At 39.1% G+C, this 16,661-nt stretch overlaps 1 protein-coding gene across 15 annotated transcripts in view; it reads right to left on the bottom strand.

Annotated features, from left to right (window-relative positions):
- Window positions 1-16,661, bottom strand: part of AUTS2 (activator of transcription and developmental regulator AUTS2) — a 1,185,632-nt gene that overhangs the window by 645,589 nt on the left and 523,382 nt on the right. For all 15 annotated transcript variants that reach the window (XM_004045533.5, XM_055392673.2, XM_055392677.2 and 12 more), the window contains one exon: window positions 6,399-6,434. In XM_004045533.5, the coding sequence (XP_004045581.2) occupies window positions 6,399-6,434 (36 nt within the window). The remainder of the gene's footprint in view (window positions 1-6,398; window positions 6,435-16,661) is intronic.

Below are 16,661 nucleotides of genomic sequence, written 5' to 3'. Positions count from 1 at the left end.
TGACTTGAGAGCCATGCTTACACGTTATGCAACTTAAGAACTAAGAGTAGATATTTAAGTCATACTTGTGAGTTAAAATGAATTGAAATCTCCATCTGGAGAGTAGTTTTCCAACTCAACTCCTTATCAATTAGTCCAAATGCCCTAATAATAACTGGATATCCTTCATGGATTTCTAGATAAAATTTAGATTTTCAAAAATATTTCCATTATAATAAATTTTTGTCAATATATAAATAATGGCCAAAAATTAATTTACGTAGTGTTAATTACTAATAAATACAAAGATTAGGGTCTTTATTTGGGGGGAAGTGTTAAAATACTTAATGTTATTTATCTTAAATATAAGTACTTAACAGGTGATGAATGAACACTTGAATTACAAAATCCTTTCCTAGCATCACAGCAAGTACTGGCAAGTGGGGAAGAAGACAGTTTCTTCTGCTTTGGATGGAGCTGCCGTCAGCACGAAGTTGATGTATCTGTACTTCTGAAACTAAAATCCCTAAGAAATCTTATAAATAGTGATAGGTTCTCTGGAGAGCTCAAACCCTCTTATTTAAATACAGTGTGTTAACTGTACCTCAGGATAACCAAATACCTGTAGTTAATGTAGATGTTTCTCTTTACAGAATGATGGAACTGCAATATCACCATTTTGCAGCTCCTAACGAACACTGGGTCTAATCAATGGCTGTTAACATTAATAAAAATAAAGAACTAAATATGTGGCTCCTAATTGAAGCACACAACATGATCTATGAGGCATCCTTGCCAAAATCCAAACCTGAATCTGATCCTATCTAGCCACTGCTAGATCAGCTTATACAAGGTATTATATATAAGACAACTAGAAAATTTTGAAAGAGAAATCTTATAGAGATATGCAAATTCAAAGAATGAAAGGGCATCTGAGACTGGGATTATTAAATAAAAAAATGAATTTTCAACCTCATTTATAAATTTTTTTTTTTTTTTTGAGATCTCGCTCTTGTCACCCAGGCTGGGGTGCAATGGCGCCTTCTGTCTCACTGCAACCTCTGCCTCCCAGGTTCAAGTGATTCTCCTGCCTCAGCCTCTCGAGCAGCTGGGGTTACAGGTGCATGCCACCACGCCCAGTTAATTTTGGCATTTTTGGTAGAGAGACGGGGTTTCACCATGTTGGCCAGGCTGGTCTCGAACTCCTGACCTCAAGTGATCCACCCGCCTCAGTCTCCCAAAATGCTGGATTATAGGCATGAGCCACCGTGCCCAGCCCTCATTTATAAATTATAGAAATCTTTGTTGAAATTTGTGCAGTAACTTTTCTTCTTCCTTGATGGCATCAGTTTTCCTGCAAATCAAGCAAAATTATTAATTTGAATGTTCTAATAAAAGAATTCACCCCCAGAAAATAAATGAATACAATGTGTCAGAAATATTTAAAAGTAGCTGGGCATGGTGGCATTTATAAAAATTACTATATTTTATAAATGGAAATACCACTACTGAAAATAGAATCCTATGAGTAGAATGATGTCTTTTGTTTCCAAAGTCAATATACTAGAGCAATGGGAAAATAATAAAAGCAAGATATTTTCTGGCAGTTATATCAAGATAAATGTTGCAGCCGCAAGCACCACTGGTGAGTATTATCTGGGGAAATGGGAAAATGGTTAAAAAGCAACTATGGTTAAACAAAATACCAAATCAGTTTTAGAAGTTATACAGCCAGGCATGATGGCTCACGCCTGTAATCTTAGCACTTTGGGAGGCCAAGGTGGGTAGATAGCTTGAGCCCAGGAGTTCAAGACCAGCCTTGGCAACACGGTAGAGCCCCATCTCTACAAAAAATACAAAAATTAGGCAGGTGTGGTGGCATGCACATTTACTCCCAGATACTGGGGAGGCTGAGGTGGGAGGATCACCTGAGCCCAGAAAGGCTGAGGCTGCAGTGAGCTGTGACTACACCACTGCACTATGGCCTGGGTGACACAGTGAGACCCTGTCAAAAAGAAAAAAGAAGTTATACAAAATTATAGCAAACGAAAACAGGAGATATTTCAAGGGTTTATAGTCAAAAACTTAGAAAGGGGCAAATAATATTCCCACTATGACCTTTATAACCCTGGATGGAAAGCTACAGGTCAATATTTTGCACCTACTGCCTGTTACTAGCACTACCTACACAACTTAAGTAATTCAACTGCACAGGAAAACAATAATTATACAAATCCCGTTTGAAGATGTATACCACTACACAATTCCCCTTTACTATATAATGCGGCAGTTTTAATCACTGAGTAGAAGTGAGTTGTTTTCCCTGATAACTTTAAAGTATGTCAATTACTAGATGTGACCCAATTGAGGAAGATGAAAATTATTAGTTGAGAATCCTTAAGAGAAATTACTGGAGTTTACAAAAGCAGGATACAAGCTATTTGAGGCTGTGGTTCTAAGACAGTTAGATTCAAACCTGGAAGAGGGCTGAAAATTATCCAGAGAAGGCAGAACATGTCACTTGGAAAAAAGTAAGGCTGTACTTCCCTTACAGCAGGAATCAAGTTCTGCCTGGCTGGTTAGTTGCCCCAAAAGTGGCTCCCAACTCCACATGGAGTCAAGTGCTATAAAGAATGAGTCCAGATCTTTCCTGTGATGACATACCAGACCACTGGCCAACACGAAATGTTCTCACTGGTCTTTTCATTCTACTGATTTCAGTTACTGTGTTCATATATGGTAGGGCATCAATTTTTCTTTTTCTTGTCAGAAAGGAGCAAATGTGATACAAGCTCATAAAAGTGGAATATATTGAACAGGTGTTCCTTCCCTCTCAGCCCAATCCTAAAAGCTGCTAAGCACTCTTTAAAAGCTCAAAGTGCTTCAAATGCTTCTGAGGAAGAAAATACACAAGTAACTTTAACTGACAAATTACAGAGAACAACCATAATATGTGGACAGCTAATAGAACAGTTCATTCCAACATTGTCATGTTCATATAGAATCACAGAGGATGAATACCCTGTTTTATGTTCACATACAGAAAAAATGTATACAACTGATCAAATACAAAATCTGTGCTCCTGAGAAAGCTACAAGAAGAATATAATAAGAATAAAATACTTCTATCCTACAAGTACAAATTATAAAACCTACTTTGCACAACATTGCACAGCCACCTGATGAGACCAACTTTGCTCCATCACACACGATTGTGTGAATAACAGAAGGCAGTACTTATTATTTGGTAGTATAGAGTGATATTCTGTGTTCATTAAAATATCTTATCTCATTTAATATTTGCAACACTAATAGGTAGGTATTGATAAGGAAATAGACACAGAGACATAAAATAACCAGACCAAGGTCATACAAGTAGTCTTAAAAGATCATTCTGCCTCTAAGTTCTTAATTATACACTATGCAAATTGAAACCTCAAATACATGTTTAAGGAGAAAATACAGCCTAAAACGTTTAAATTGAAAAGAAAATGTGTTCATTGCATTGACGTTTAAAAAAAAAAAAAGAAAATCCTACACACACTCTAACAAGTTTTAGTACTCTTGCCAAAAAAGAAAAAAAAAAGCAAATCGATTCCAACTAGTCTATACTTTCATTTATATTTAGAATATGAGCTGGGCATGAGTATGTAATGAATATATATGTGTGTCTCTCTGTGTGTATAACACCCACATTATTCAAAAGCTCCCAAAAATGTAGAAAGTTTGTTCCAATCCTTCTCTATTTTGTCTACTTTAAGAATTCTTTGCAATATGCTTATGTAAATACTGATTTTAGCTGCTGTTCTCATTTCTCAAATCTTCTGCTTCTAAACGGATTGGAAAAGTGACAGACCTAAGCAGACATCTTTGGAACACAAAACCAAGGAGATATAAACAAATACAACCAGATCAAAAACAAAGGCTTCTCCTTTAAACCCTTGAATGTATCACTACAGATAAAAGAACTGAAAGTAAAATATACTGGTTTTGGCTAAGGGTGTGTATGCGTGTGTGTGCATGCACACACACCTGCACATGTATATACTCAGGTGTCTATTTTATTAACAAACACAATGAACAGCATCTTACCTCTGTTGACAAAAGCTCTAAATAGAAACAAAGGAAGTCTGTGAAGTTGGGGCTTGGTAAAGTGTTCAAGAAAATGGTTCTAGATTGTTAAAAGTGCCTTCAGCTTTCTTATACCAGAATTCATGTTATGGTTCAATTGCGCTAATAGCTCATGGACTCTGCAGGTGATTTCCCTCCATCCACATTTCAAAGACATGCTGAAGACGAGTAAGGATAGACTTGAAAAATTACCATTTCACACTTACCTGAAGCTGAGCCTTCTTTACAGGCTTAAGTAAAAAGCTATTATGACAGCACAAATCACAAAGCACAGTGTAAATAATATGTTGGCAAAGAACTAATGTAAGTTGTGCCCATATCATCTCCACTTAGAAGTATGAAACTCACCAGTGTGGAAGTTAGTATCTGAAATTATTACATGTGATACTATTGGAAAGAAAGTTGAAATAGAAGATACTTTTCATGAGGACTTGGCAACAATATCAATGGATTTTGCACTCTGATAACATAACAATCACATTATTGGAAACACATCCTAGCAGGGCATTTTTGTCATAGTTGAAAGCTGAATATACATCTGGTATGTATCTTCTCCATGTAAGCTAACAATACGACAGACTTTTATGTAAGCAAAGTAAGTCTACCAGCAATTTTACCAAAATAAGAGAAAACTTTTATACTCATCCAATGTTCTGTAAAAGCCATTTTATTAATAGACATGTAATTAAAGACTCTTTAAATCATAAGAATATATTATTAGAGAATAAAAATAACCATTCTTGGAACTAGAGAGAAAAATAACTGCAAAAAGCATAATGAAAATCTCAATGTTTCTAGAAATGACTTTCTTCTTTCAGGGTGATCCTACTGACAATAAAAAAAAAATACTAGAATGTTCAGTACAGAAGTGATCAAGGACTAAGGTAGTGGCTTTGGCCTTCTTTCTGATGAAGAAAGCAAAGAGGGAGGCTTTAGCTTTTGGATGGAGAATAGATATTGCAGTCTCCAGATTTTACTTCCAGCATCTCAACCTACATCCAGCCTGGTGTGAAGAGATGCCAGATGGGGCTATGTCTGTTATTTCGACTGCTGAAGCAGGATACTGAATGTATCCTGCTTGTTTCTGTTAGCATGAATATTCAGCCACAATAAGTAGGAGCAAGGGTAAGTGTGCTAACTGTATTAAGCAGGTCCAAATCATCCTTATACTTTTTCTCCTATTACAGATTAAGACCAAAAAAAAGTCAACATCTAGAAAATGCCACTTTTGCTAAGCTTGGAAAATACTCATTTATTAATGAAATGATGCTGGTTTCCATAAATTTAATGTAAATGTATCGAGAGAAATACGTGGGCAGAAGAAAACCAGAGTAATTAGCATTGGAGAGAAAAGTTAAAAGCAACTAAAGTGAATTAGTAATTATTTTCCACTTTATTTGATTTTCATGATTTCACTATTTTCTCAGAAAATACTGAGGCATGACTGTATCAGTGTTCGTCACTCAGAACACCAATCAGGTTCCTTTAAGCATCACAACAGACTTTTACATTGACATGTTATGCTATTGTACAAATAATGCTTATTTGTCACTCTTTTTCATTTGTATCTTGAAAAGGGTCACTAAATCCAGAAAGGAGAATTTCACTATAAATAAATATAATGAAGTGACAACTGCTGTTTGAGAATGAATTTTATATTCATGATTATCATAATATTGTGATAATCCCTGAAGGGTCACCCCACTGCCATCTTTCCCAAAGGACAGAGAATAAGGTTCAGAAATAAACTTTGCATTTTAGCAAAAATAAGTATATTAATTATTGCTGAAAGAAAAACCTAAAGGCAAACTACCCAGATTGTGAGGGAAAACATTCATTAAAAAATACCATCTCCATTCCCTGTCCTCCCCACCAAAAAAGGCAACTCATTGTATATGAAGAGATGTTATTCAAGAAATCAGTTGTCTCAATGCATAATCTGAATTCCATCCCCCACATGACACTTCTTACTAAAAAAGTAATTGTGGAGAAATGGTGGCATGAGCTAATCAGGGTTCCCTGTATCTCCTTACATGGCCAGGTAAGGAGCTTAATGTCCTGGGTGTTAGGAACCAGGTATATATCCCGGACTTACTTAAGATCCCTAGGGCCCAGCAGGCTATGTCTTCTAAAAATAAAACAATTCCTAATAAAGAATGGAAATCAGTCTGCTCTTTAGGACTGAGAGAGAAATTCTCAGATTTTTTTTCATATCCCAATGAGCATTCATTATAGAAGGAAATCAATGCCAATGCAAGGCACATATGTGGAAGTTGAGATAGACTTACGAAGTAGCCTGTTCCCAAGCTGGAAGGAGCTGAACTCTGCAATAAAGCATAAAGACAAAAGTGGAAAATCAGCAATGGTTTTTAACACGTTCCAATCCACACAGCTCATTACCAGCCCTTTGCAGGCTTTTCATCACCACATCACATCACCAGTGTATGCTGCCCCTTGTCATCTGCTACTGATACAAACACCGTGTTGCTTAATTTTCCCCTTTACATCTCTCAACAACTCAGAGATGCTAACGTGCTATTTACTGAATTCCAAGCTTCTGCGGTGGATGTAATTGCCAATTTATTTGACAGGCAGCTGGGTAATGAATTAATGATGGCATTTCGCCCTGCACTGAGACTAAACAGACACGCATCAGCTTGCCTCCCTGACTTGCTGACATTCAATGCCCTGGTCTCAAGCTACTCAGTTTTGTGGCCGCAAAGGGGCAGGCAAGAGGAAAAAGCCCAGACTGACTTGAAAATAAAAAGCCCAGTGGGTTTGGATGACTTTTCCAGTGTATGACCTACTTGCCAGTTTATTCCCTAAAGGCACCAGTTAGTACACACACAGGGCTTTTCAAAAATGAGACATTTTGTAAACATAATTAGTAGACTAAAATGCAGAGAATGTGTGGGCCAAGAGGAGCAGTGAAAAGCACCATTTTTCTGAAGGGTTTAAGTCACAAGAATTACCAGTTTAGGCTGTCACAGTTCTGACACACAGGGAATTTAAAAATGTTAATTCTGAAAGGAATGCAGGGCATCACTTGTTTGGGAAAAGAAGCCCCCCAAAAAAATGTATTTTAAACTTGCCTGAGATTCTGATTTTTGTTTCTTTTTTTCTCCTAAAACCTCTCTTTATAAATTATTTAATTTTTAGCATCCTCTTCCTCTTTGTGATTAAGCTTGAAATGAAGATGAAGCAAATGCTGAATAGGTCCGCAGGTCTCAGCTAAGCATCCCTGCACCAGCCAGGCTTCTTCCCTGATGAGCTTGGGTTGGGTATTATACTTTCCCAGAAACAAAATGACCTCTGCCCTGATGCAACAGTTACTCTGTTCACTGCTAGCTCTTCTGCCTACATGTCCTGCCCCCTACTCTGGAAACTTCAGATAGCAGTAACCAGCTGGCTTTTTCATCATTGCTTCTTAGAGCTTCACACAATGACTTGCACACAGGATGCATTTAATAAGGACTTACTGAATGAATGTATAAATAAATGAATGGATGGATTATGTATAAGAAAAATGGCTCAGGGGAATTTGACATCTATAAAAATACAGCAGATGTGACTCTTCTTGATGCTAAGCTCTTTGAGGAGGAAATATGGTACTGTAACTATATCTACATCAAACAAGAACAGTATGCTTCAAGGCATTCCTAAATGCAGCTCCCAAAGCAAAACTTTCCTCATCTCAGTGTTTCACACAAGCTCAGGGGAATGAAGCACCATAGATGTGTGATCCTGCTCACTGCACTCAGTTTTTTAAAATCCTGCTGCATTCTTAATCCCATAAATCGTATGGAGGGAGATCCACAGTAGTCATGGAGACAACTTCTCATACCAGTGACTAGCCATATGACAGCATCACCTGTTTCCAGCACCCACAGCCCTCCATGCAGCAGCAGAAGAAAGCAAAAGCCAAGTTAGGTCTCCACCAGCTTGGAGTCACGCCCCTGGGAAGTGAACTCATTTTAGGATGAATTACTCAGAGAGACCATGGGATTTGTTTATTTCATTTCTTTCCTTTCCTGCAAATGTATTTTATCCCAGAAAGAGAAGTACTCCCACCAAACCCACTTCCCTACCCCCACATACATATCATCTTATCGTATACCAAAGAAAATTACATCCTTCAGGTCTCGGAAAGCTCTGTTATGCTCGTTTTGCATATATATTGTACATTACTCAGGGAGCTGGGTGGAGAAGAGGGCTTTGTTGTGCATATTTGTTCTGGCTATTGTTTATGCAGGTCTGACTGAATGAGGGAACAGTGGGTATCATTTCAATTTCTGATGTCAACATCAAATTACTTATTTAATTTCATGCCTGGCGAAGCATTGTATAGCTACACGCAGAATCATTTCACTTCATTTGTTATGCTGTGTTTTCATGGCGATTGGCTTGCCTTCCAACTGACAGCTTTAATTACGACATGAATTTGATTGCACTGCCGAGGAATTAACATAATGTAACAAAGCATTTAAGCACCCTGCCTTATAACTCCCCTCCCCCAGACATGGGCACACACAAACACAGACACACGAGGGAACACAGACACAAGATCCCCATATACATTAAAGGTCTACTGGAATTTGTTTCAGCATTTGCTAGAAAGCATACAGAGTCTCGTATCAGGAGCCATTCACATGTGCCAACCCACTGTACTCTTTTTTTTTTTAAGGGAAAAGATGCATGGTATTCAGTTTTGATTTCAGGATCGGCAGAAAACACATGTGTAGAAAAACCCTCTTGTGATCGACTTCGCCAAATGTCCATGGCATTGACATTTCCTCCCCTCTTACACCCTTTTCACCACATTTTTCTTGGCTACTTGCCAACTCCCTTCAGTCATAGCTGGAGAATTTCAACAGGAGTGACATCTATTAAATAAAGAGATTTCTGCTTGTCTAGTCCTACAACCCCAAGATTCTGACTACGGCCTTGTATTCAGTGAGATATTACGCCTGGTCACCAACAGGACCCCACCATTAAAGTATCGGTAACAGAAGTTACCAGCCACAGGGAAGTCAGACTTTAGCTGAGGCTCACAACACGTATCATATATCCCTGAGGTCTCGCATCCAAAAGGCCCAGTAAAGAGTCTCTGTCATATATTTATAATCTAAAGTCTATATCTAAATATAGCTGCAAATATTTGGTAGCTTCAATAATTTTCCAAGACAGAAATTATATGAACACAGGCAACAACAGATCATGCTAAAAACAAAAAAAAAGGAATGTTTAGAAACAGCAGTAATATTGTTTGAAATGTGCTGTAAGTTATTGACAGATGTATATTTAGGGATTGGTACTGCTTTCTCATTTTAGAAGACACGGTCACCAAAGAAGAGACAGTCACCAAAAGGTAAAGAACCACGAAAGTAGACAGGTGATAATACCCTAACTATTGAACAATTTGACAAGACTCTTCCTTAATGATCAAGATCATGACTCACTGCAACCTCAAGCTCCTGGGCTCAAGTGATCCTCCTGCCTCAGCCTCCTGAGTAGCTGGACTACAGGCATGTGATACTATGCCCAGCTATTTTTTTTTTTCCTAGAGATAGCATCTCACTATGTTGCCCAGGCTGGTCTCAAACTCCTGGCTTCAAGTGATCCTCTTGTGTCGGCTTCCCAAGTGTTGGGATTACAGGCATGAGGCGCCGTGCCAAGCCTCCCCTATCAATTTCCAATAAGAAGGGAGGGCTTCCATTTTTTTGCTTGGAGACTTCAAGCAAAGTCTGTCCAAACTATATAGCAAAAGAGGCCACAGAATACTGAAAAGGCTGTGAGTCAAACTGAGACTTGAAAGTTAAGACTTTTTTTAAAGAAAGAAACAGAAGTTTCCTTGGTTTCAAAAGCATTTGAAATAATATCCATCCATGTTTAGGCAAATACTTCTGCTGAAAAGGGCTTCATTCTTATTTCTTCAAGTGGTAGAGTTGCCATTTCACTCATATTTTCAATGCAGTAGGTAGAAATGAGAACTATTAAGAGGCTGAGAAGATAGAGCAGGAGAACATTTTAGCAGTTTGCATGAGAACACAGGGATATGAGGAAATGCTAGCCAGCTGGCTATCTGATATGCAATTTCTGGGCTCATTATAAGCCATCTCCTGTTTAACATGGTCTTTTCATTCCGCTGGATTTTTTTTTCATATTTGACCACTGCTCCAGCACTCTCTGCAAACTACCCACCTCCATCTCATTATATTGTAAAGGAGAGCTTTCTTAGAAACACTCTCTTTGTCTCAATCTTCATGCTACCACGGGCTGCAGGAACATAATGGGATGCACAGTTGAAAGACATTTTCCAGGAGGGAGAATGTTGCTGCTGACATTCAAGTCTGCAAGTAGATATTCATTAAACACTTGTTCTCCTTTTCTCACTTCCCCCCACTTGCCTTTCCTTCCATCTCTTCACTAAGCTATCATCGAAGCTACTCATTAAACTCATGAAGTTAACATTTCTGTTTTAACAGCATACTTACAATAAGGGATTTCAAAATTGATTATCCATCTAAAATAGATGTGCTCCATTCATTATAAATCCACACAGAGAGGCCATGGCTACTGTTACAGCTCCCTGAGTACAGACAGGACACATGTGTACTCCACCCCTAGGTGAGAATGTGTGTTCTGACCCTAGGGCTAATTTAAATTGAATATTTTTAAATTCTTCCAAATCGCTAATTGTGTTCAACATCCCTGGCTACCCACCTTCATGTTATGCTTTTCTCTCTTGGGAGTAAAAAGGAGAAGGACCATGCCAGGAATCACATGAACAAGTAAATTTCTTGCAAAGGTCACAAAACAAGCTCATTCACAGATCTTCCAGTAGTGTTTTAAAAACCTGAAATCTTAATCCAAAGAAACGTACCTTGGAGATAAGATTACTAATGGCCGACCAAACACACACACACACACACACACACACAATATATATATATATTTGAATGAGAAATAAGCATATAGTTGTTGGAAGAAATCAAGTAAAAATGGAGCAACAACTTGATAAAAGCATCAGGTGGGAAAAATGCTACATCACTTCCAACACCAATTATTCAACCTTCTGTTATGCCCACGTCAGGTTGTCACCAACTCTCATCTCAGCCTTCTGGCTTCTACCTCTGATTTCATTCTTGCTCTCGTCTTCATGGACAGTTCCTCATATCAAAGGCAAAATAAACATTTTAAAGTAAGAACTACAACCCCAATCCTTTTAACATAGTCCAGTGGCTTTTAAGATAATAACCTGTCATGGATTGAGCAATGTTCCCCTGTTTATGTCTACCAGGAACCCCAGAGTGTGCTTGTGGTGGTCAATTTTATGTTGCAACTTCACTGGGCCACGGGTTGCCCAGATATTTGGTCAAACATGATTCTGGGTGTTTCTGTGATGATGTTTTTAGATGAGTTGAACATTTAAATTGATATACTGAGTAAACTGGATTGTCCTCCCTAAAATGGGTGAGCCTTATCCAATCAGTTGAAGGTCTGAAAAGAACAAAAGGCTGACTCTCTCCCAGAGAAGAGAGAATTCCTTTTGCCTGGCTTTGACCTGGGACATCAATTCTTTATTGTGCTTTCAGACACAATAAAAACATCAGCTCTTCACGAGTTTCAAACCTGCCAGCCTTGAGACTAGAGTTATACTATAGGTTCTCTTGGGTCTCTGGCTTGCTGATTATAGATCTTGGGACTTGTCAGCCTCCAAAACTGAGCCAATTTCTCATAATAAATCATGTTCTGCTGGTTATGTTATCTTCTGCTGTGGTTCTGTTTCTGTGGAGAAGTCTAATACAATGACATAATTTGGATATATGGTCTTTTTAGATGTACCTAATTAAGGTCATACAGATTTAGGATGGGCTGTAAATCCAATAGCTGCTGTAGAAACCATGTGAAAACTAAAGAAGAGACTGGAATGATGCATCTATAAGCCAAGAACACCAAGGATCACTGGGAGGCACCAGAGGCCAGGAGAAAAAAAGGATTCTTCCCTAGAGCCTGCAGAGGGTACATAGCCCTGAAGACACACTGATGTTAAATTTCTAGCCTCCAGAACTGTGAGATAATAGATTTCTGTTGTTTCCAGCCATACAGTTTGTGGTCATTCATTAAAGCAGCCCAGGAAATTAATACAACACCCAGCCTCCTTAGCATGGGCTAGAAGTTACCTGTTCAGCCACTGTGCTACTTCACTCTACTGTAGCCACACAAGCCATTTTTCTTTCCCTCAAACACAACATGCTTCTGATAGGGCCTCTAAGCTTGTTGTTCCTGTTGCCCAGAATGTTCTTCCCATAGACCTTCACCTGTCTACCTTCTTTTCTTTACTTAGGCCTCAGTTTTAATGTCACCTACACAGAAAGGCCTTATCTAATCACACTAGTTAAAGTAGCAACAAACTCCCACCCTTCATATTGTTTATGTCAGAAAACACTGTATTAGAAAGAATTGTAGCTATTTCTTAATAGATTTGTCTCTCCCACTAGAATGGAAACTTCATGAGGGCAGAGGTTTCATCTTGTTCTCCACTCAACCTCAAATGCCCAGACTATACCTGATGAATAAAAGAAATTTGATTGACATTTCTTGGCAACTGAAATACTGACATATCCAGGAGAATTCATAAATGTATGGGACAGGAATGTAAAAAGGCATAAGCAAACCGTTAAGGAAAAGGAAAATGTGGCACAGATTTTTTTAAAAAGAGAGGAATAAAACACCAAGAATCCTTGTCAGGTCGAGATTAGATTTCCTAATCTAATTATAACAATGTGGGAAGCTCATTCATGGTAGTGGCTCAAGTCTGTTTCCTCCTTAACAGTAGCTGGTCAAACAACCTGGCATGGAATAAAACCTCAATAAAGATTTCAAGAGAGGGAGGGAGGGAGGGAGAGAAGGAAGGGAGGAAGAAAGAAAGAATAGGACAGATGCTGGCATGGGTGGATGAACAGTGGCACTGTGGGATAGACAAATCAATAAAAACCCAAAGACCTGGGGAGATTTGAAGTAGGAGAAGGGGTATCTCAAAAAGAAGCAGAAAAAATGTCTCAACTGTAAATAGCTACCAGAATAATAAGAGTAGACAACTGTGTAGCATTAGACTCATAAGAATTTGATCCCTTTTCATTATTTTCTGAGATGTTTCAATTCCTTGAAAGATCTGAACCCTTGAAAGGTGTTAAATATTTTTCTGTCTTCTCATAACTAACAACCCAACCCAAAATTCTTTCAGAGAGAAAGGTGAAAAGAGTCATATTCATATAGTCATTAAATAAAGCATTAAAGAAGTTTACTTCCACAGTGTGTTGGGAAGTGTTTGGTAGAAGTGAGGTTGAGGCTGACATAAGGAAAAAAAAAAACAAAGAAAGAACAAAGAACAGAAATAAAATAGGCCAAGCATGGAGGCTCATGTGTATAATCCCAGGGCTTTGGGAGGAGGCTGAAGAGGGTGGATTACCTGAGGCCAGGAGCTCGAGACCAGCCTGGCCAACATGGCGAAACCCCATTTCTACTAAAAATACAAAAATTAGCCAAGCATGGTAGCACATGCGTATAATCCCAGCTACTCAGGAGGCCGGGGCACAAGAAAAGTTTGAACCCAGGAGGTCAAGGTTGCAGTGAGCTGTGATCATGCCACTGCAATTCATTTTAAATAAATAAAAAGAATAAGCAAAGGTAGGAAGATTTGAAAGTGCGAACAAGGCCAGGCAGTGTCTTATGCCTGTAATCCAGCACTTTGGAAGTCCGAGGAGGGTGGATTGCCTGAGGTCGGGAGTTCGAGAGCAGCCTGGCCAACAATGGTAAAACCCCATCTCTACTAAAAATTCAAAAATTAGCCAGGCGTGGTGGTGTATGCCTGTAATCTCAGCTACTTGGGAGGCTGAGGCAGGAGAATTGCTTGAACCCAGGAGGTGGAGGTTGCAGTGAGCCGAGATCGCACCATTGCACTCCACTCCATTCCACTCCAGCCTGGGCGACACAGCAAGACTCCATCTCGGCGGGGAAGAAAGGTCACATTCTTTGCCTAAGGTCACACACAATAAATAGAACTTCTATTAAATCTTGGCCTGTTTATAATAAATGCCCATTAACATTTCATAATTTGAGGCTTGTTTATTAAAAGTTTTTAAGTAAATTTTGCTCCTAACTTTTGACAAATTTCCTCAATTACAAAATTCTGTTTAAGTTGGAAGCAATATTTTCCCCGTGAATAACTCATCATAAACATTTATTAACTATATATTCGATTATTCCCCTTAACTCTTCCCTAGTGACTAATCTAAACAAGTTACTATGTCTCCTTGATGTGGACAATCTGAAAGTCCTTGTGGCCAATTATTCCCTCCAGGCAACATGGTCTGGGAATATATAATTTAGAAAAGCAAAGCATATTTGGGTTTTTCTTCTTTTTTTTAAGACAGAGTCTCACTCTGTCACCCAGGCTGGAGTGCAGTGGCACAATCTCGGCTCACTGCAACCTCTGCCTCCCAAGTTCAAGCTATTCTCCTGCCTCAGCCTCCCGAGTACCTGTGTTCCACCACGTCCAGCTAATTTATTTGTAGTTTTAGTAGAGATGGGGTTTCATCATGTTGGCCAGGCTGATCTCGAACTCCTGACCTCAAGTGATCTGCCTGCCTCGGCCTCCAAAAGTGCTGGGATTGCAGGCGTGAGCCACCATGCCTGGCCACATATTTGGTGTTTTTAAGCTTTACGCATGAGTCAAATTATACAGCTACACTGGAATTCTTTATTCTTATTCTTTTGGCCTAACCAATTCAAAAAAACAAAGCTAGAATAATACACTATTTTGATTAGCCTCACTTGAGAGTAAGTCTCAACTGCCAAAGCTCCTAAAAATATCACTAAAATGGGTGAAAGGCTGACAGAAATTTTCATCTTAGCTGAAAAACGAGTCAGGGACATGATGGACTAATAGGGACTGAATGTATTCTCCCACCTCAAGCAACTAAAAAACTGGACAAAAGGTATGAAACAGGAGTTTTTAGAAATTGAGTAAGACAGAGTAAAGGACAATAATATTTGAGAGAAGAGAAAAAAGTAGGGTGACCCTTAAAATTATCCCCCCTTACTGCCTGGAGACTTTTCATGCCACAGCATTGCAGGGTAGGAGGTGACCCAGGTGGAATCCCTGAGTCTTGAAGACAGAGTTGAGAATAAGGGGAGGCAAAGACAGCTGGAACTCCAAGGCAGAGGATAAGGAGGAGACAGCATCACAGAAAGCGAGAATCATGAAAGCCGCAGAAGGTTCCCCTCTAGTTTCCACCTGATGACTAATCAGCACATCTGTGAGAGAAAATTCCCAAGGCAGGGAAAACCACCACTGGGAAGGAGGAGGAAGAACTTACAAAGCCCACACAAGGCAGGGAATAGTTTGTTTTCCCACAATCTACAGTGGAAAAACCTGGTAAGACGTTAGGCATTAGGCAAAGTACTCAGTCAGAATGGGGGAAAAATTATCTTTAGACTAAAGGTTGTTCTGGTCTTGTCCAAGAAAGTACAAAAGCAAACATTAAAAACACACACACACACACACACACACATCTCCAAATAACAAAATTGTATCCCAAAATGAGTAATGTTTATAGAAACCAGAAATACCCAGTACCCAACAAGGAAAATTTTATAATGTCTGGCATTCAATAAAAAATTGCCAGGCATACAAAGAAGCAGGAAAATATGACCCATAGTGAGGAGAAAAAACAACCAATAGAAACAGGTCCAGAAATGGCACAGGTGACAAAATTAGTACACAAGGAGAGTAAAAGCTGTAATAACTATTTTCCATATGTTCAATGAAGTGAAAGAAGAATAAGCATAATAAGAACTAATATGGGATCTTTAAAGAAAAAACAAAAACAAAAACCAGTAGTCATCTTTGCCTCTACCCTCTCACTCTCTGATAGGCATTAAAGAAGACTGAAGCTGGGCTGGGTGTGGTGGCTCACGCCTGCAATCCTAGCACTTTGGGAGGCCAAGGCGGGCAGATCACGAGGTCAGGAGTTTGAGACCATCCTGGCCAACAGGGTAAAACATCGTCTCTACTAAAAATACGAAAATTAGCTGGGTGTGGTGGCACGTGCCTGTAATCCCAGCTACTCGGGGGACTGAGGCAGAAGAATCACTTGAACCAGGGAATCGGAGGTTGCAGTGAGCCAAGATCATGCCACTGCATCCCAACCTGGCGACAGAGCGAGACACCATCTCAGAAAAGAAAGAAAAAAAAAAAAGATTGAAGCTGGACCCCTTCCTTACACCATATACAAAAACCAACTCAAGATGGATTAAAGACAAGTGTAAAACCCAGAACTATAAAAACCCTGGAAGACAACCTAGGCAGTACTATGCTGCACATAGGAAAGGGCAAAGATTTCATGACAAAGTCATCAACAGCAATCACAACAAAGGGAACAATGGACAACTGGGATCTAATTAAACTTAAGCGCTTCTGCACAGCAAAAGAAACTATCAACAGAGTAAACAGACAACCTACAGAATGGGAGAAAAATATTTGCAAA

Source organism: Gorilla gorilla, chromosome 6 (assembly GCF_029281585.2).
Source record: "Gorilla gorilla gorilla isolate KB3781 chromosome 6, NHGRI_mGorGor1-v2.1_pri, whole genome shotgun sequence".
Taxonomy (NCBI): Eukaryota; Metazoa; Chordata; class Mammalia; order Primates; family Hominidae; genus Gorilla; species Gorilla gorilla.
This window is presented reverse-complemented; position numbering and strand designations above follow the sequence as displayed.